This window comes from Aplysia californica, unplaced genomic scaffold (genome assembly GCF_000002075.1).
Source record: "Aplysia californica isolate F4 #8 unplaced genomic scaffold, AplCal3.0 scaffold00006, whole genome shotgun sequence".
NCBI lineage: Eukaryota > Metazoa > Mollusca > Gastropoda > Aplysiida > Aplysiidae > Aplysia > Aplysia californica.
Genome location: NW_004797276.1, coordinates 2,439,638 through 2,461,606, shown reverse-complemented (window position 1 = coordinate 2,461,606; position 21,969 = coordinate 2,439,638). Strand labels below are relative to the sequence as shown.

The window sequence follows — 21,969 nt, the reverse complement described above, 5'->3', positions numbered from 1 at the left end:
CCCATATCCGCTGTCTTGGTTTTCCTTCGATCGGCTCTCGGGCAAAAGTGTCGCCTTCATAGGCATAATTCTGGACCCCTGGGCTCCTCGGCATTGCCCTAGTGGCTTGACAGGTTTTCAACACCGTTTATAAATTATATACAATTCATCGGTTTTTATACCACAAGCACAAATCATGATGGAAACAAGACATTTTGTCTCTGTAAATGATCCCTCTATATATTTCGATGAGGATGAAATTCTTGCGGGGACGGAGGCTGACTCCACCCTCCACGAGCCGAGGCAGAGAACAAAAACATGAGAAAACATAAAGTAAGAAGAATTTTAAGAAGACTGCTCAGCCAGACAATTATTTTATGACAGTGAAAGATGTCCTCACTTTAAAAGGAATACGGAAGCAATGGAAACATTGCTGAGGTCAGTGAGCTCAAAAAATAAAAGGAAAAGGAAAAGGTCCGTTTCCACATCTTCTTGTGAGTCCCCCCAAGCCCAATCCAAAGCGCAAAAAGAAGTATACAAAGTGTAAAACGGGCAAGGAGAATGAGTGAGACGACCCAAGAGTCTCACTAACCTTGAAGAGGCCGGAAATCTGTTATCCGATGGCGAGCCAGAGGATCTGTTCTGCGCGCCTGACATTGACAGTCAACAGAGTAGAAACAAGGGCGTTTGGTGCGGCAGGAGATTGGTTCTCAGAGAGGCGAATAAATGAGGTAGACGAGGAGGTAACGGACACTCTGTCTGAAAACCTTGCAAAGTTTGTTGTTGTTGTTTTGTTTTTTGTTGTTTGTTTGTGTTGGGTTTTTTTTTTTGGGGGGGTGGGAGGTGGTAAGCGTTTTACGGCGCTCGTAACTGCATAAGTTCAAATGAGTGCGGAGGACACATTAAACATTTTAAGTTGGTAAGAAATTATTTTGAATTATGCCCGGGTGGCGGCTGAAGCCTACTCTTCGATTTTGAAGGCATCTTTAACGTGCGCAACCTGCACACGGGACCTCCGAGATTTTTCACCCTTGTCCGAGAAGGATAAGTGCAGATCTTTCCTACCAGCAGATCAGGGGTGTGGCTGAAGAAAGACAGCAGTAAGAAGGAGCCGAGGAGTAGCAATAGAAAAGCTGCAGAAAGAGTCAGGAGCCCAAAGGAGGGGGCAAAGGAGGTGATGGGGTGCGGGGGGGGGGGGGAGTGGAGACAAAAGTAGATGACAAAACATTGCTAGAGAGCAGGAAAGGAGGTGAAAGAAGACAATTTTAGAGAGAAGAAAATGTTTCCGTAGTTCCCGAATTCGAACCTTTGAATGGGAGGCGAACACCTTTACCTCTAAGCCACGAGAGCCCCCTTGCAAAGTTTGACTCGAGGAGAAAAGATTTTGCACAACAATAAAAGCGGATAAGATAAAAGAAAAGGTAAGTAAAAGGCCAGTAAATTGTGAAGCGCGACAAACTCCTGTGTGCACCGCAGGGTCAGCCTTGTCATGCTTCTTGAAAGTAGACAATGGCCCCTTCAGGAATCTTGACGGTGTCAAAAGACTGATCTAAGGCATATATATTTGAAAGCCAATTGGCCATACCATTGAAAAGTAAAATAACGTGGAACCCGCAGCATGTTCTGGACTTCTTTAAAGTCATGGTTTCCCCACGAGGTTTTGATTTAAAAGGAATTAACTTTGCAGAAACTTACAATGTTTCTGGCTTTGTTTTCTTGGCAAAGATGTCAAACCATTATATTTTTTAAACACAATTTCATGAATCTAACAGAAACAAAATGTTTATTCATAATTAAGATCAAGACTCAGGAAGGGACACTACCCAGACCCAATTGTACTCATGGCTTTCCAAGAAAACAAAAGCATGTATTGTTAAACATGCTGAAGGTGTACTTATAAACATGATAAACATCATAAGGCCCATAATATCCATGGAAGCCGAAGGAGCCTCAAAGCTGCACCCTAGTCTCCAGAAACCATTTACACTAGTTGGCAGAGACACTGTGAGTAGATGTTTAAAAACAGTCCTTTCTAAATCTATGGCTGATGGTATAGACCTCTTAATATTTACGGCTCACAGTACCAGAGATGCCAGTAAGTCTTGTGCTTTTCAGTCTGAAATCTTCACAATTGCCATCTTGGCTGTTGCTGGATGGTCAAAAGAGACCACTTTTACTCCAGTCTATAAAAAAGTTGATGAAACTAGGAGAAAAACTGATCTCCAGAAGACGAAGAAGAATATTGTAACAATTACGGTGCAACGCTAAGAGTCCTATCGTACAGTCCTACCTCCATAGGATAGGCTCTACCCCAGAAGACTTGTGTCCGTAATGTGTCCGGACGACTTAAGACATGTATTGTACATACTTTTCGAGTGCCCGCACGGAAACCTGTATTGCCAACCACAGCAACAAGACATTACTCGGCCCCCACCAGATGTTCTATGGGCCAGACCAAAAGAGGCCCTAACATACTGACCTCATGCAGCAGCCTGCTGCCCCCTGGGAAAGGCCAGCTATAGGAAAAAGGGGGAAAAAAAAAAAACTGATCCAGACTTATTTCACTGCAAATTATTCATGCGTCATATAAAATAGGCTATACGATTTTGCTCATCATGCAACTCTTCGTGTGTAGTAAATATGACCTGTTGATCCATAATTTTGTACCTTTATGGTTTTCTCTGTGACATTCATGTGTTTTTATGAACGTGCAATTATCAAAACCCACAGCTTTGTTAATTCATTTGAAAATGAATTGTTCTGTGCATGCAGTTTTACCACCACTGATTTATATTCAGTTAGAATATGAGTAGCAGTCACAGCTGAACTCTGAAATCCCATCTAAGCATGGAAGGCGTGATCGGCAGTTGAGTTAAAATTGTAGAAACAATTGAGACTTACCTGTAAGTCTACGATTGTTTTTTATTTTGATGATCTGTCGTTAGGAACAGAGTGGTAATAATAATATGCCTCCCTTTAATCCCATTAGTCTCATATGATGTTGCTAGCTATATTATTATTATTATTATTTGTGCGAGCCAAAGTAGTACTAAATATAACACTATGAACATGCTCAAATCAATTGTGATTGGCTGAAGAGTTAACAGGCTAGTTTTGCCCGCATTTCAAAATTACCAATACATTCCTGACGACAAATCGTTAAAATCAGAAACAATCAGTAACTTAATTAAGTCTTGATTGCTTATACAATTTAATTGTTATATTTTGTTATATTAACACTGTATTCGACTAATTCATTCCTTGTTTTTAAAACCAAATGTCTAAGACCAAGCCATAGCAAGTTAGCTCTGAAGACCAGAGCAATGTATATTACTGAAAAAAGCAGAGATGAATCATGAAGGAAATGTGATTCAAGAACATCTTGTGAAAGAATGGGGCTTATCAAAGACAGCCAAACAATTTTGGAAAACTTTTGTCTGTAAACTTGCACAGCATGTTACTGGATGATACAGTAACAATAAGTTCTAAGCTTAACCCTCTACGTGTATGACCTGGGCAAATCTGCCACAAGTCACCACAGAAACCTGGGCAGTATTTAGGTCACTTATGAAATATGGGGGTGACCCTTTTCAGATGCATTTTAACCTATCCGTACGTCGTGTTTTAGTATCATATCTATACGACGTGGGGAACTCTGTGCCACCACTTTCAAGGACGAAATTTATTCGTTAATCCGGTCCGTACGCTTTGCATAGCAGTCTGTCAAAATGATTTTTTGAGAAATACTGAAAGTTTCAAAGATATCTTTGTACTAGAAGTATTCTAAAGTGTGAAGAATACAACCCCGGGTGTACAAAATGACCCCAGGGAGTAAGGATAGGGTTAAAGTTAAAGGATATTATTTAGAAATAACCATAGAAAAGTATATATTTTCTGAGAAGTAAAAAAATAAGGTTTTCGAAAAGATAGTTTTCATGCAGCTAGGGATTGATTATGTTTTAGTTTGACAGTCTGTAATAAGTTACTGATTTAGATATATATAGAAGAAAAAAAATCCAACTTTCATTTTTAGACCTCTTCTACACATAATCTAGACAAAATATATGGACTATTTTAATTTTTTTATGGTAGCACATTGTATTTCTGAAAGCTCCTCCAAATTTCAGCTAGATTCATTTATTATTTTAGAAGGTATCCCCATTTTTCTATCACATTGCGAAAAAAAAAAATTATGTTCCTAGAATTGAATAGGCAATCATCATTTGAGTGCTGCACATGAAATCAATACAGTATTGCTATGGTAAAAATTAAAAAAAAAACATTGCTAATGGTTAATAAATATAAAAATACAAAAGAATGAATTATTTCACCACATAATTTTCCGATGTTACAAAATTGCAAATTAAATATGAACTTAGTGGACTCAACACATATTGATTTGATAATGACAAGTAAAGAATAAGACCCACAAACATGACAGAAGACACAGAGAAAGCAAGAAGTCTGAAAATATTTCCATAATTATAGTACTTACATTGTAATATAAATTATATAATCAGATCGATAACAGTGTTTAAATCCATGGTAACACTGAATTTCAAACGAAAAAAAAAATTTTTTTAATAGAGCGAACCACAAAGAAAGTTACGCATGTCAACTGACAAACTGATTTCAACAGCAACACTACCGGGTGTTTGCTTCTGTACAAGAAAGCTTGACCATTTTTAGCATGGATTTGTCTTATTTTGCTTTTAAAAATCAATGTGGGTATCTGTACTTCCTAATCATTATATCAGTGTCAGTCATGAATATTTCTACAAAATGGCATCTCTGTCTAAATCTTTTAAGTATTGACTCTATTTAGCTTCCTCATGGTGGATTATTTCATCACATAAAAGCCCACCATATTGACTAATATTTACAAATGTAATCAAAAAAGGTTTCACTTAGAAAATGGAAAATTTACCCTGGGAGAAAGTCCAAATTCTTCAAACTAGAAACAAAAGTCTACGTGAGGAAAGCTGACTTTCGCTCAATCGAAGGAAAAATCTCAGACAAGAAAACTAGTGTCTTGGAGTTATTCTCACATATTCTGGGGGCTTCAGTGGTTAACTACTCCAGTGACTGGGTGCATCCATGAGCCAAACATGAGAAGCCAATTTTACAAAACAGGGCGCTGTCCTGTAGTGGCCAGCAATGGCATTATTGTTTTGTCTATACTGTAAAACTGTTAAATGTGATGGTAAAGTAACTTCTAATTATACATATCATTATACACATCTTGGCGCACCAAATTTCCCCACAGGGGTCAATAAAAACAGTATTTACTCAAAGTCAAGAGGTGATCTTGTGCAGTCAAAGCCAGACTTTTCAGAAGTTAATGCTCAACTGGTCCCCAACTAAAACAGGCACAATACCAATACCAACTGATCTTTCACCCAGAGCATCATGGTCCACCTATATGCTTGGCTTTTATTACAGTTTTACTGTGTAAGGTCTGTGAAAACAACACTTCAGAAAGTGTATTGAAACAAGAACAAACCACCAATGCTTGTGTAACAATGTACAGAAAGTCTGTGTATACATATATAAGTAAGTGATCTTGTCCTAGCATTGACAAAATTTGGTCTTTGGTACAATGGAAATGTTACAAAATTGACTTACTTAAGCTATAAAAATTAATGTAAGGAAAGTCAGATTGTCACAGAATATTTGATATGGTGGGCTCATTCATCGCAAGTAACGATACAAGAGAAATGTGAAAGATGTTCAAGGTAAAACAATTAGTATTGCACTAGAAAGTAGATTAAAAATATTCATATTTGAGTAGTAAATTCATAGATTAACAGGGAAAGAAAACTTCAAGCAAAAAGTATTTCCAAATCATGTATGCATCACTTAAATATCTAGAACAGAATGAAGTGCACTGTAATGACCTTTACAAAAAAACAAAATAAAAATTCAACTAAACAGATTCTTTTTCAAATGCTTCCGGCTAAAAGACAGAAACGCTCTTACTTTCGGTTAATTAATTGCATGGTGGCTGCTGAACCAATCTGTCCACTTTTGTCATGTACTAAAGCTTCTTGCTCAAAATCAAGAAGTCCGTTTAAGTTATCATCAAGAACTATTTTTCCATATTATTATCATTCTTAAAAATTTTAGTCCAACTAGTTTCATATAATAACTAAATCTTCACTGACATGGACCAAAGGAGTAAACCACAAAACAGAGGAGTAATCACTACCTTTTCATTACGAGAAGTACCAACACAAATTAAATTGAAATGGCACTCAGATCAATCATAAATCACCCTATAACTGCCTTCTCTTAAAAAGAAAAAAGAAAACAAATAGTTCAAATAGATTTTCTTTCTTTCTTCAGAACTCAGCTTTGCTATACAGTCACTATACTTTACCTCAAAATTTTAAAAGGAAGTAATTTTTTTTTCAAAACTATGGACAGGCACCAATATGTTTATATAAGCACATCACGAAAAGAACGTAATGTCTTCCTGTGCAAGAAAAATTTTTCTATTTTTGTACAACAAAGTGGTATTCACAAGATCTAATTTTGCACAGATGCGGAAAAAAAAAATCAAGAGGTTAGACATCTTTTGGTAAATCACAGTTGGAACAAGAGAGAAAAGAAAACAGCAAATCATGTAATTTTGTATTCTCAGAAAAATGTATACTCCAAACCTTATCTAAAAGATAAAATTGGTGAAAGACATTAGCATAAAACAAACATTAAGGGACCATAATTGTGCCACCTACTTGAAAATATGAAACACATTCCATCGAGGAACAATAAATACCCACATCCACTTTCTGAGAACCTTAATATTCCATGGTGTTGGAGCTTTGACATCCAAAACCTGATTTTAAAAAATAAACTGAAAAATGTGTAAAACCAAACAAATAAAGAGCAAATTTAAAGTAAAGTAAATTAAGAAAAATAACAGTGGCATTACAAAACCTGTGCCAATCAATTGACGGTCTACCACAATCCTTCTGTTCTCCTTGATTGTCTACCACCTAACCAGCCTGACAACTGTTCTGCTTGATGGTCTATCTGTACCACAATCCTTCTGTTCTCCTTGATTGTCTACCACCTAACCAGCCTGACAACTGTTCTGCTTGATGGTCTATCTGTTTTTATACTAATTATACAGGCTTGGGACTGTCTTGGAGGCTTCTTCTGTAGGAAGGATGGTGTTTTAAAATTCTTTCAAATACATCTTTTCAGGTTTCAAAATGCACGTGAATGAAACATTGAATCTCTCAGTTTCTAAATGCAACTTGCACATTTGATCTATGATCGTTTTTTATCTAAATGTATCCAGTGCCTGGCCGTCGACATCATCCTATTTAGTCACTTTTTGTCATAACTCACTTGTCAATTATCTTTACCATTGCAAAATGAAACAGTCCACCCATCAATACACCGCAACAGTAAACACCACCACCTTTGATCTAAATGCACCCAGAGCCTGGTCACTTGCGATCCCTACCCCACCTTTCAGCACAGGTAGACTGGCCAATCAGGTGGAACTTACTGCCGACAGCCTGGATCATAGAAGTAGAATGTGATCAATCAAGCAGGGTTTACAGTAGACTGCCAAGAAAGCCGGCACAACAAAAACAAACTATCAAATAGATCACAAACTGATTTTAAAAAATCACCCACAGTTCAAATAAAAAATACAATTGGGCTATGGTAACAGTTATGCAAGAAATAAAAAAAGATACTGAAATATCATCTGTCAACAAAAGTCCATTTGTGATTAACGCAACAAAAATGAAAATCTCTAAAGGTAAAACTAAATAAGAACCCAGGAGGAACTACCATTACCATTAAAAAAGAAAAGAAGTATAATTAGAGGTCGATAACAAGTAGCCTCTATCTAGAAATGAAAGTAAAGACTATTATTACCAAAGTATGAACAAGACAGTACATATACTGTATTAATTTAATTATAAACTACTTACACAGCTCTTTTTCTGGGCATGTCAAGGTCATACAAAATTTATGATAAAGATTATATTGTTCAAATAAAATAAGTAAAGCATGCAGTGCTACAGGTACATAGCCAAAGAAAATGTTGGGGGGGGGGGGGTTCATATATATATGAATGATTGTCATTTCAATAGTTTTGATATAAATATTTCATACCAAAGCTATGAACATTAACTAATTTACATTTGACAAAGGGATGGTGACATGAATGAGAAAGGGAAACTGTTTGATAACAGGAAGTATCTTGCCACTTGATTAGATTCAAAACATGATTGAATAATCAGGCAACTATACTGAGCATCAGACAGACCACATCTGTGTAACAAGACCCTTAGAAATTCTCAAAATTTCAGTATGCAAGGAAGCAGAAGTCATATTAGACTATTTATATTTGATTGGAAAAACTCATTTGAAAAGTAGAAAAATATCCTCCAACACTAACTGCAGACTCAAATGCAAAGTGAAATCATAAAGGGACATATCCCAGAAAATAACACTGTAAAGAACATGTTGCCAGTGTTGGCAGCCACAGAGGAAGGAAATCCCTAAAAAAAGCAAGAACTCTGAAGTAAAACTGCAAAACTAGAAAACGGTCAAGATATGTTGGACAATGGTATGCCGGATACATTAGAAAAGAGCAAAAGCAATCAGGAGCCATAGTACCATGTAGTAAGTGTTTGACACCCCTGCGAATACAATAGATGTGGGCCACTTCAGCTCTGCCTGCCAAGGTCAATCAAGGAAGAGTAAGAATTAGAAAGCTAGCAAAAGACAGAGATGCTCAAAGAAATAAATTCCTCAACCTGAGAATCAAACTCATGTCCTTTGTGTGCAATTGCGAAAAGCCTAGCTATTGCACCACAGATACTGGTTCAAATCAAGAATCACTATGAGCACCTAAGACTTAGGATAAGAAAGAAAGATGTATTAAACAACAACAAAACTAGAGCGGCTCTAAAGGAATACTCTCAAACTATGAAAGATGCAAATGCAAATGTCAAAGAAAATAAGAGAAGCTACACAGAAGAATTGGTAAAGGAATTAGAGAAGGCAACTGGTTCCAGAACTGTGGTAGGGGTAAACAGGACCAGAAAGAAGAGAAGATAAGCTCCAGAATCAAGACATGTCAATAAAAGACGAGAATGGAAACATTGTTACAAGCGAAGAGAAACAGAATATATGATGGGTGGAACATTTTCAGGAAACTTCTGAATAGATCAGAGCCTGCACTATCCCCTGATATTCAACCTGTAAAACAGATGTAGAAAATATGAAAAAGATCATTAACTCTGCAGAAGCAGGCAAAGCCTTAGGTTGAGAAGGAATACTACAGCAAGTAATCAAACCAGAGGTAGAAACATCTGCTGAGACTACACAATGGCTGAGAAATACTTTGGGGGACTAAGGCAAGATACCCCAAAACTGAAAAGAATGATACTTTGTTAGGATGCCAAAGAAAGGAAACTTCCAGGAAAGTAAGGATTACAAAGGTATAAACCCGTTATCCCTCTTACGAATACCAGTATGGTAGTTTAATAATACTGTGAATAGTTTTGATCAAGATTTGAACAAACAAAATGCACATGAAAAATGTCTCTTTTTTTGCACAGATAACGAAAGATAGACAAACAGTTCAAGTATATACCAGTAAGAGAAAGAAAACCTCCAGGTCTTACTCGTGGCTCCCTCCAGCAGCCCATGAATGTGAATGGAGGACAACTGAACGATCCATTGGAGACATAGAGACAAAAAGTTAGGTAAGGTAGTTAGCTGACCTCATTCCTGTTCCAAGTCACATTACACTGGATTATGAAAAAAAAACACTTCCCAACACGCCAGAGGGATTCAAAGGACACTAGCAATGAAAATGGAAGATCTGGACTTTGATGATCTGGCATCTATGTTGATGAACAAAAAGGTGCAGTGCTACTAGTGAGAACAGCAGTCCCTTTCAATTTCTCCGCAAAGGACTTTACCAGTTCAGCATGTTAGACAAAACTAATAATAAGGCACAAAACTGGCTGTTTATCAAGTCATAAGCCCCTGTGGTGTCCCAAATGAAAAGAATAAACTGGCACACAATGAAAGCAAAAATACATTGAGCAAAACGCTTAACTATGACACTTTCTGATAAACGAGACACCCCTCTTAACCTTTTTGTTACTGTTAAAGATCTTGGATCTATAGACAAACAAAAGGATTTCCAGGACATGTGTCCAAGCTTGCCATAAAAGATAAAATGGTCTGAGAGTCCACCTGGAAGCTTTATGGTATTTGTATGGTCAGAAGCTGTGAAAATATTATGTTGTAAACGAACGTGATTGGATGCAAAAGTCTTCCGCATCGACTCCATTTTGTTTGAAAAATCTTTGTATGTGTCCACAACCTCCAAACATATGTCATTATCTTGCAAGTCAGACAAAAAAGCCAAACCACGATCAAGTCTCTGAGTGTAAAGTTTAAAATCGTTCATTGCATCAGCAATGCTGTTCACCTGCCCTTTCTCTGAATGCAGGATCTGCTTGTTCAATTCTGACTTTCTGTTCATGATGGCTGCACAGGCTCTATGGGCTGCAGCATCCAAAGCGAGCATTGAGCGATTTGACACTTCCACCACTTCTTCTTTGGTCTTCTGGATGAGCTCAGCAACTTTAACCGCACTTCGTTTCTCTGTGGTGAGGCGGTCCAATTCTGCTTGTAGATATGTTTTAGATTCTTGTAGTTTAACAGTAATAGGAACCACATTGTGCCGTTTATGATCACCACAAGAGCATGTAACGCATATGGCTTCGTGACAAGTACAACAGAACATCTGAAGTATTTCGTCTGCATGTTCCCTGCAAACACGATTTGAAGCAAATTGAAAAGTATTTGCTTTGGCTTCAATTCTCAAGATTTTTGGAGGTTCAGTGTGAGTCTCCAGCCGATGTGCATGAATACAGAATCTGCAGATGTCCAGGTCACAGTCAATACAGCGAAATTGCGACACTAGCCAATCACGCTCACAGATATCACAGTTCCCTGCATATCCTGCAAAAGGAAACAGACAATAATATTGATTAGATTAGTTGCAAATTATTACATGAAGTCTTTGTAATGAGAGAAACAAAGAAAAGAATTACAAAGTTAAAGATGCAGGAAGTTGGGTTTTTTTTACATAGATTCCACTAACCACTGGGCTTAACTGAAATAATTTTAAGAATCAAACTTTCAAAGTATTCATACAAGTCAGTAAAAGACATTACTGTATCTCATCATCATCATCATTATTCACCTCTTTCACCCTGATATTGAGTATAGGCTACCAAGAGGAGCTCTCAATCTGTCTCTGTTCTAAGTGAACTTCTCCACTTCCAGCCAGCTGTGTCCCATAAATAAAATTTATAACATGCCAATATGTATAACTGTATCTCGTATGAGGTAACTGTGTATGAAAAAAACTACAAAATTGTATAGGTTTAAAGTGCCCATTGCAACACTGTGAGGTTATTTGGGAGGTAGGACCTCCGATTTAATGTCTATCACCTAGAGGAAAAATGGGAAAATTCATGCAAAATGCAATTCCAAAGGAGACGTCAGACCATGCCGAATTTCAAATCCCCACACCAGCAATCTCACTATTACAGATCCAGTAGCCTAACCACTAGACTACAAAGGCCGCCATTACATTTGTGTATGGCAGGAAAAAAATAGAATGGAAATGGAGGATCAACAAAATAAGTCCAGTAAAGTTTGAAGTCCTGTACTAACGCAAAAATAAAAAGCTCTTATTAAGCGTGTTCTTACTTAGATTACAAAGAGTAATGAAAAAAAGATTAAAAGTGCTGCAACAAAAAGCTTCAACAGCTCTTTTTAAAAATCTTTCCAAACTCCTCTTATTTATCCCAAAATCTAGTAGAAAAAAACAACAACAAACAAACATAAAGTAAAGCAATATATGCAAAGTGTTTTAAGACATCAAAGAGGAGAAAAATATACTACGGTAAACCACCAGAGAGGACTAGTGATCTCAGTCATACAAACATGGACCATTTTCATAACGAGCAGACTTATCAAAAAAATATAGACCATGTGTCTTCTTGGTTATCATAATTCATAATCCCTTATCAACATGATGCTGACTGATAACAAAAAGTTTAAAAACAAAACAAGGTCAACGACTGGGCAAATGATTAAAGACCAAACGTGTACAAAAATTGAACGACACTTTATAACAAGTTAATAAATTATAATAATATTATCCCAAAAAAATATGACATAAATTTTGAGATTCTATTTTCATATTTTGTACCTTCCTTCCCGGCCTATAAAATTAGGAACATTAGAAAAATCATTACTAAGAGAGTAGTGACTGAGCAGGCTAATAATAAAAAGAAGGATTTCCTAATAGCCTGCAGATGACACAAGCTAAAAACTTATTACATTTCAAACATCATCTTTTTTTAAAATCACATCCACATTGACACACTTTAGATCATTTAGGACGGGGGTTCCCAACCCTGCCTGTCAGGTCCAACCAGGCTGAAAGGGATACAACATGCCAGCAGAAAGACCTAGATTTTTTTTTTTATTCTCCCCGTTCGAGAATAGGACTTGAAAGGCCCACATGCCACAACAAAGCACCTAAACACTACACCACAGATATCAGTCGAACATCATCCCTTTTTCCGTAAAATAAAAGGAGGTAAGAAAAACTACCTTTTGCTCCAAGCTCATCTTGAAGACTGATGATGTAAAAATTAATCGGCATATCCCCCACTCCTCCACGGGGAACACAGACATCAGACCTGCATTGGGGGCAGCGGAAAAATCGACCAGAAGCAGACGAGGACTGGACAACACTTTCTATGCACTCAAAACATAGAGTATGGTGGCATGGTAATATTCTTGGATCTTTATATTCATCCATACACACTGCACACTGAAGAAGTCTCTCTCGCAGCCTTTCGATTTTCTCTGAATCCATGGTCGTTCATAGAATCAGCCTGTAAAAGCAAAGTTATATTATAAACCTGTGACGGATTCCATCAAAATCATGTATCTTTAACTTCCTGAAGATTAGCAATTAATTGCAATTATTTTCTTACAAATAAAGAAATAAAGAAAAATTTTGAAGTTCCTGAAACCATCATACACAGGAAGCATAGAAGGAAAATAATAAGATAAAATAAATTATATTATTCTTTCAGCCAAATAAAGAACACTTCTTAATCCCTTTGTGACAAAATAGTCAGTTCATGTTTCAATGGGCATGGTTTTGGATCCCCAGGGACAAAGAGCAGCTCTAGATTTAGTGGTCTGTTGCCTAAATTAGATCTGATTTGTAAATATCTTGTAAATACGATCTCTAAACGGAAAGGATTTCATTGTATGGAAAAAATATCACTGAATGTGAATCTGCAATTAGTTTAACGAAACATATTTAAAAGAAGCAATTAGAAAGCAACCTATGAAGAACAGCGTTCATCATCATAGTCCTTGTTTTCCCAATGCATAACAAACGCTGTACGTCACAGCAGCATCTTAGCTCTTTTGCCCAAATAATTATGAAAAGCGTACATTATATTGGTCACAAAGAGGTAAATAATGATGGCCCTGAGATGATAAATTCTTGTTACCAATACTCAATACAGATTCAAGCTTTTAAAACATTCATTATAACATTCCATGATATTGATAATGAAAATGAACACAATTATCACTTGTTACCAACAACAAAGGGAAACCAGCACATTGTTAACTTTTATTATAAGCTCTTCTTGTTTAGACTGCTGGATTGTAGTAGTTGGGACTGTTTGAGGTGACAATGGCTTGGAATTAACAGATTCCTGCCCCATTATTGCAGCAGAGCGTAGAGGCCTAGAGGGCAGAAACAATTACACCTTTGTCTTCAGCCCGGTCAATATTTTTGACTGGGGAGGGAGGGGATAAAAATTCCTTTTTAGTCAAAACAAAAATTTAATATCAGGTGCATGTAAAAACTATGAAGAAATCCATTTTATCATAGAGAGAATGATATACCAAATATGAAGATTTCATCTTTTTCATATACAGCCTGAGCTTCAGACAGTACAGAGATAATTAGAGCAACTGCTCATCTCACACTTATGGGCAGGGCAGCTTGATTATGTTATGGCAGTTTATACACCTCCCTCACCAGATCAACTTGGGTAAGCCCCCCCACACCTCCCTCACCAGGTCAACTTGGGTAAGCCCCCCCACACCCACCCCCAGGCCAGTGTCTTTTTAACATGTTCAAATGCACAGTAGAATTGTAAATGGGCTCATTTTTCAATGTCATGCTCATACTCATACTGTACCGAAACAACACAGGGGGAACTGCTGCTTTCTCTTTCTTCATCCTTACTATCGTCATTTTTCCTTTACTTCTTTTGTATGTTTGTCACTCTCTTGTGAACTGCTATTTCCGGGGTGCCTCGACAGTCAAAGTAGACTTTATGCTGTTGAGGCTAGAGAAAGGAGAGCAGAGCAAGCCTGGTTCCCTGTTTGGACTTCTCTGTTGACATCCACCCCTTGGCGCTCATATGACCTTATGCAGTTGCGAGTGCCGTAAAAACCTTACCAAACTAAAACAACTTGGAAACAAGATCAGTATATTCTTATTCATTGAAAGGACTAACAATAATAACAGGTGAAATGGATAACGACAGCTCATTCACCACATTAGGAGTTGGTACAAATAAATCTATGAAATTCGTCAAGTGATGAGACATTTGCGTGGCCATTTCAGATAGGTGTTTGGGGCTGAAGGTTGATAAAATGTACCCACGACTGCATTGAATAGGTGATTTTTTTACAGTGCCATTTAGAAAGAAATAACGCAAGGGGGGGGAATGGAGAGTGACAGTTTGTACAGGTGGCTGTCATGGCAGGTTCGACTGTATTGCGCAGTTTGAGAGTTCTTTAAGACTGGGCAACAGGGGAGGTTCAAAGTTTCAGGGGGCATCCATACATACAGTCGAACCTGTGTAAGACAGCGTCACAAGGAAGCCAGAAAAAAATTCTGGCTTAAACATTTCATTTTAGAAAGGGGAATTAAGGTGGAGATCGAGGGGGGAGTGGGGGGGTGGGGGTCCACAGTCCTAGCCAGTGGGATAAATGGTCGCTTGTCCAGCGGGCAAACAGAGGTTAAAACTTCACATCTTTCAAGAATCAAGTGCCATACCGTTCTTATAGATATGTGCTTCCCCTTACTCGTACTTCACTTTCACCCAGACCATTGCCACCAGTGCTTGCATTTCAAAGGACCAATTGTTTGACTTATTTAAACACTATTCGTACATCGTGTTTTACTAAGACTATCGTATCCATACGACGTGGGGTACACTCTGTGCCCCCACTCAGAGCTGGTTGTAACGGAGTACAAGTACTCCGGTACTTGTACTTACGTTACAATTTTCGGTACTTTTACTGTACTCCGGTACATTTTTTAAACCAGTACTTTTACTGTACTCCGATACTTTTTATAAAAGTACTTATGAGTATTTTTTAAGTACATTTTGAGTACTTTGGAAGCTTAATGAAAGGGTAAGTGCCCGGCATTTCTGATCATAATTTACGGAACAAACACCCGGGCGGGCACAGCCGATCAACCAAGAGTTAAAAGTTGAGATCAAAGAACGGCCTGTCGCGTCAAAGATCAGCCACTATCGTGAATGTGATCACAAGCGTTGTAAAACTCCATGAAACGGTACACTGTTTGCTCCAGACGGGATCACACCAAGGTGTGAACTGACCGATGTGTTTCTTTTCCCCAAACATCGCACTCGCGTCTGAGCTCACCACCTAACCTTACATCACTCACTGGGTGGGTAGGGCCTACAAGTTCGCTCCAGGCGGGATCACATCAAACTGTGAACTCTTCCCTTGAAAGCAGTTTTTCTCTATTCCCGAATTTGCGAGACAGCCTGAATTTTAATTGGTGTGGTCACAAGGTAATGGTGCGTAACGACAAAGGCGGTTGGGGGGGGGGGAGGGGGGGAAGCTAAAATTGTTGGACAGGTGAAGGGGAGGGGCAACTGGATAGACGTAGAAAGATCTCAAGACTCATGATCGGCTAATGAATGTGTATATATTATTTATGGCATAGGTCATGCCACTGTGATTGGTCATTAAGGTTGACCACTCTTTGATTGCCATATGTCATAAATCCACCCAGGGGTCACGTCAGTTCATGGGTCACTGTAGATTCTTCCTTGGCTTCGTCGGCTAAGATCCCATATTTTCCTTGCTTCCGAGCACTGGGATCTTAGGCGGAGACTACTGTAGTAGAGAATCTTTGGTTACACTACACTTACTAGACTCTAGGAAACTATTGTATTTTGGTTTGTCGTGGGCGCCTTGGACTACACAGTGTGACCAAAATCTGTCTGACCACTATAATCAATTGAAACTGAAACTGTGTTCTCAATGGGTATCTAACAATGTTTTAAGCTGCCTAAATTTCTTTTCAACTTTTTTTTGTGGTTTTTGCTTAAGGCTACATTGCTTCATTGAGGATTTGTTAATGAAGAATTCAATGCACTTTTCCATTTCTATGCTGGCCATTTTCATCAATTTTATGTTTTCTTAAGAGCAACTTTGTATCTACATTTCCAATTTGGATACTTTTTCTGTAGAACTTTCCGACCTCTTGGACTGACTTACATTTGATCACCTTGTCTTGCTCAAACAAGTTCTGTTCATAATGTCACTTACCCGCAAGTTGTGTCTGTTCGTTCAGGTTGGGGTTTTTTTCAATTTCACGGACCATTTCCACCTTCGTTCAGTGCGTACATTGTATATATTCAAATGCTTTGTATACAGTTTACATTTTTAGTAATAAATAGCCTAATTTGTCAAATATACTGGATATGTTATTTAATATGATGTTTTGCATAAGCGCTGAAGAGTTTTAGCATATTAGCAGAAAGTACTTAAAATGTACACAAAAGTACTTTTTTAAAAGTACTTGTACTCAAGTACATTTTACAGGAAAGTACTTTTTCTGTACTTAAGTACATTTTTTAGATTGTGTACTTAAATTTGTACTTAAGTACTTTTTTAAAAGTACTTTAACAGCTCTGCCCCCACTTTCCAAAGAGGAAATTTACCCGTTAATCTGACCGTACCCTGTGCCTGTGAGGTAACAAAAGACCCCAACCAAGTATTCAAACCCACGGCTGGAATCGAAACGTTTTACAATACAATCCAAGATAACTTCAACTAGTTTTCTAAATCTAGATCTAGATCTAGATTCTAGTAGGCCTCTATAACAAACAAAAAAGAGTAAAGAGAACCAATTTGCTAAGCTAGAAGTTAGATTAGTTAGAACTTGTTTTCTAACTAGGAGCAACTATTAATTAGGAGAGGCCGCGAGTCGCGTAACGCGAAGCCGCAACAGACGACGGTCGGCCATGTTTGTGAGATCAGCTTAGTTCTCTCACTTATAAACTTCGTGTCGACCAAATGGCAGTTTGCGAAGCGTTCGGGTCTGGTGGGCCTCTCATTCAAAGGTCCAGGGTTCGAATCCGAGTAGTGATGGAAAAATTTTGTTCTAAAAAATTCTACATTCTCTGTCGTCTGCTTTCGTCTCCACTTTCTGCCTCCACCTCCTCAGGGCTACGGACTCTTTCTGCAGCCTTTCTACTGCCACTCCTTGACTCCTTCTTACCTCTTTCTTTCAGCCACACCCCTGATCTTATGGTAGGAAAGATCTACCCCTAGCCTGCTCGGACAAGGGCGAAAAAATCTCAGAGGTCCCGTATGCAAAATGCGCACATTAAAGGTCCCTTGGTGGTCTTAAATCGAATAAGAGTAGGCTTCGGTCGCCACCCGGGCAAAATTCAAAATTTCCTACCAACTTAAAATGTTTAATGTGTTCCTCGCGCTCATATGACTTTATGCAGTTGCGAGTGCCGTAAAACACTTATATAAGGCCTACGAAAAATATTTTTTTAAATATCAGTCTCTAGCAAATGCACTGAACTTGATGACAAAGTGCCTATTCTGATTTAGCCATAAAGGCATCTCACAGTAAAACAGAATGAAAAAGATTGAAGAGAATTCAGTTTGCCATGATGATAACTGCACGTATGTGCCTAGATCTAGTCTGGCATACTTGTCAATTTGTTCAGAGAATACTGTTGCTTACATTGCGGGTTTTGTGCTGTTAAGGTTGACAAAGCATTTGAAAATGTGAAACCTTAGTTGACTCTAGTGTGTCAAATGTAACTTCCTTGCTGTTTTTGAAGTCTCGTTGGAGGGGTGACAGTGCCTTTAAAGAATGTCATTGAAGTGTGTTTGGTGTGTGAATAACATTTTCGATGCCATGCGTCGTCTGTCTGTGCAGGGAGTGTGACATTGTCAAATGAGAAAAGTCACAAATTAATGCAATCTGTTTTGAAATTCTTATAATTAGCCTATCATTTCAAATTTTATATTATTTTTTTAATACACTCAACAGTATTTTGTACAATTTTGATAAAGTATCCGAGTGTTTTAAAGGTGCCCCTCCCTCCTTGCTTTTTTTTTTTGGGGGGGTGGCCTGTTTTATTCTTGTTATTTTGTTGGGGGGGTGGGGGGGGGGGGTAATTTCCACCATTCACACTTCACTTTTATCTGCCTTGCCCTCTCCTTCCTCATTCTTCGCCCATCCCATCCCACCCTCACTACCATCTTTAGTGTAATCATTTTCCATTTTGTTAGAAATATATTTTGTTCTATGTTTAAGTCAAGAAATCTACGTTTTTGTAAAAATAATGTCAGCGATGACACCATACCATTTTGCACTGATGAAGTTCTATGACCGAAAAGTCTGCAAACTTTGTTATCCCGTTTATATTTTTGTTTTGATCCTTATTATCCCAATTTTTTCTCTAAAACATGTTTTAAAAAATTATCTACCGTCATAATGTGTGTATACATATATAGTACATTTATTAATAATTACTGTAAATATTCGACTAAGTGAACTGTTAATTTGATGCAAGTAAGATTTCTTACCGTCCTCATTATATTACTATCAAGAAGTCTTCGTTTTTGTAAAAATATATATGAAGTTCTACTACCAAAAATTCAGCAAATTTTGTTATCCCGTTTATAATTTTGTTTTAATCCTTTTTATCCCAATTTCGTCTCTAAAACATGTAAAAAAATTATCTTACCATCACAATGTGTATACATAGTACATTTATTGGCCGTCGTTATTCGGTCTGGAGTCCGAATAACATTTTTTCATATTCGGACTCTAGTCTGAATAAAAAAAATTATTATGAAAAAATGTTATTCGGACTCGGGTCCGGAAAAAGGAAGTGTCTTCGTTCTACAGATCTAACGTTCAGTGCTTCCAATTTTCCGCCATTTTTTAGTTTCCCCCACACCTTTTCTGCCGATCCCATGCCCGCTGCCTCATTGATACGCCCCCCCCCCCCACCCCCCATGTTTCCCACTTTCTTTGTTGAAGAAAAAGGTAAAATTGAAGATTAGCAGACCACCTGGCACCTGCATATTATGAGCTGTGTAAAAAAAAAAAAGACTGATTCGTTCAAATACACAAGCCTGTGTCATATTGATTGTTTACCAAGAAAAAGTTGTGTTGCTGTGTATAGCTGAGCATACGGCAACTTTTGATTCCATAGACCAGCGCACAATTCATTACGTAGATCTACGTCAAGACTAGCTTATTATTGTAATAATGATCAGTTGCCGGGGGGGAAAAAACTGACGCGTATGCGACGTTCAACGCCCGACCGATAGTGCCCCCCTCCCCGACACGCACACAGCCACACGTGTGCAGGCCGCCTATCCGACCCCGACACACGCTAACGAGCCATCTTTAATTGCTTCTGATGACCTCTTGACAAATAAACATTTATTAGAAGCGCTATAAATTTTCAGGCCGGCCTCAAATTCATCATAAGATTAAAACTCGGCTCCTGCACAAAACGCCTTTTTGCCCGAAGTGATCCCGGTCTCTACCCAGCCTGAGGCGAGTCACGAGTGAGGCAGGACAGGAAGCCGGATTCACGAGTCACAGGAAGTCGGAAGTGATGTCATGCTGGACAAGAATCAGAGTCCGAAAAACATTTTTTCATATTCGGACTCGTCCGAATAGTCACTTCGACATTTATTACTGTAAATATTCGACTAAGTGAGCTGGTAATTTGATGCAAGTAAGATTTCTTAACGTCCTTATTATAATATTAATATTGAACGTGAGGGTTTATGGCCACCTCTATTCTCACCCGGAGTGAGAATAGTGCAGGCGAGTCTTGTGGCTATTCTCACCCGGTGCACGTTCACCAAATTTTGCGTTCAACCTAAACCACAGAATTCTACTGTGATCAACAGAAAAATTGTAGAATTCTGTGCCGTGAACAAACGTTCCATTACAACTGTAGCCTACTAAAAGCGTACAATTTTGTCTGTGGGCAGTGGAGAGAGAGAGAGAGAGAGAAAGAGAGAGAGGAGTAGCGTGAGAATTTCCGGGCAAAACAAAATGGCGACCCGCGTAGTTCGGCTCGATTCGAAAAGTTAAATAGCCGTAGCATCTTTGTAGACAATCAATTTAATTTACTTTTGTGTTTTAACATAATTTTTTAACTTTGTTTTGGTCAATTTGATCGTCCACACCGATAGACAGTATTCAGAAAGAGACAGAGAGAGAGAGAAGAGGGGAGGAGTTGATCTTGCGAGAACTTCCGGGCGGGTGAGAATAGCCACTTTCAGGGTTTATAGTGCTGTAATTAACATTCTTGAGAAAGAAATTTCGAGAGACAATGGAGTCCGAGCAGCTTGTTTTGAAAAGAGATTACGCTGCGTATGCTATTGTTTTGAACTTACAAAGATGGCAGCAGCCCCGATAAACTCCACCCCTGCCCCTTCGGCTTCAACTTGGTTGGAACTGTTGAGCGGGCGACGCAACGTTAGGGCCTCTCCCTCCCTATATAGATCTAGGTACGGCGATTGTCAAGATTTCCGCGTTTAATTCCGATGTGTGCGCTTTTTAAAGGCTAAGGTATGTTTCGCTTTGGTCCCTAACCCTAACCCTGACCCTAACTCTTCAACCCTAACCCTGACCCTAACCCTAACCCAGACCCTAACTTACTACCGCCCTAACCCTAACCCTGACCCTAACCCTAACTCCAAATGCACCAAAGCGAAACATACCTTGGCTTTGAAAAGCGCACATCGGAATTAAACGCTGAAATCGTGACAATCGCCCTAGATTTTAGCTTTAGTTACTCCAAGATTTCTAACACAGTTGACCAAGATTACCAATCTCCCGTCGCTCACGATACTTACGGCACGATCCTTTGAAAAATTCTTGATCACGTCGAAGTCAATAGATCTAGATCTAGATCTAGATCTAATCTAGATCTAGATCTAGTTGGCAACAGCATCCAGAGAAGTCCATTTTATTAATGTCAAATATATTTTCAGAATCAATACCAATCTGTGGGCTGCCGGCCGTCCATCAGATAAAGTAGTTTTGTTTGAGATTTTTATTCACAATAGAAATATAATCATAAGTTTATTATTGTTTCTATTTTCAAACAAGAAGATTTACCCAGATTTTTTGGGGGAGGGAGATCCTACGCTCTTCGTTATAAGGCCTGTCTTATTTCGTCACGCTTTTCTGGCCGTGAAGTGTGGCGAGTAGCCTGTGATTTTGTAATTAATTAGTAATTAGTTTAGTAAGTGTTTTACGGTGTTCGCAACTGCATACGGTCATATAAGCGCTCGGGACACATTAAGGCATAAAAGTATTTTCACCGTGGAATTAATCTTGAAGTTTACCGGGTGGCGGTCGAAGTCAAAATAACCCCCTCTTATAATCGACTTCAGAACCACCCAAGGATTTTAACGTACGCAACTTGCACACGGTACCTCCAAGATTTTTACATCGTCATCTGAGAAGGTTAGGTGTTAGATTTTACCTATTCTAATATCAGGGGGTGCTAAGGAATGATTATCATCCGAGGACTATAATAGCTTTATACATCTTTG

The 21,969-nt window shown here is 38.4% G+C and overlaps 1 protein-coding gene across 2 annotated transcripts; it reads right to left on the bottom strand.

The window, feature by feature from the left end:
* Positions 1-4,103: 4,103 nt before the first annotated feature.
* Positions 4,104-21,471, bottom strand: LOC101848790 (E3 ubiquitin-protein ligase TRIM56). 2 transcript variants are annotated; one of them, XM_005089516.3, is made up of 3 exons: positions 21,265-21,471; positions 12,658-12,944; positions 4,104-10,989 (listed from the first exon to the last, which is right to left on the bottom strand). In XM_005089516.3, exons 2-3 carry the CDS (start codon positions 12,923-12,925, stop codon positions 9,932-9,934), a joined length of 1,326 nt encoding a protein of 441 aa, XP_005089573.1. In that variant the 5' UTR covers positions 12,926-12,944; positions 21,265-21,471; the 3' UTR covers positions 4,104-9,931. The 2 variants fall into 2 exon arrangements, with proteins under 2 accessions (XP_005089573.1, XP_035825054.1); XM_035969161.1 differs by having other exon boundaries at positions 21,412-21,460.
* Between the last annotated feature and the right edge of the window lie 498 nt (positions 21,472-21,969).

What these genes read in the sequence shown, in the direction of transcription:
- LOC101848790 (XM_005089516.3), bottom strand. Translation starts at nt 12,925, where the DNA reads ATGGATTCAGAGAAAATCGAAAGGCTGCGAGAGAGACTTCTTCAGTGT. An exon ending in AGATGAGCTTGGAGCAAAAG is followed by an intron (nt 10,990 to 12,657) that starts GTAGTTTTTCTT and finishes TTCCTTTTGCAG; the next exon opens with GATATGCAGGGAACTGTGAT.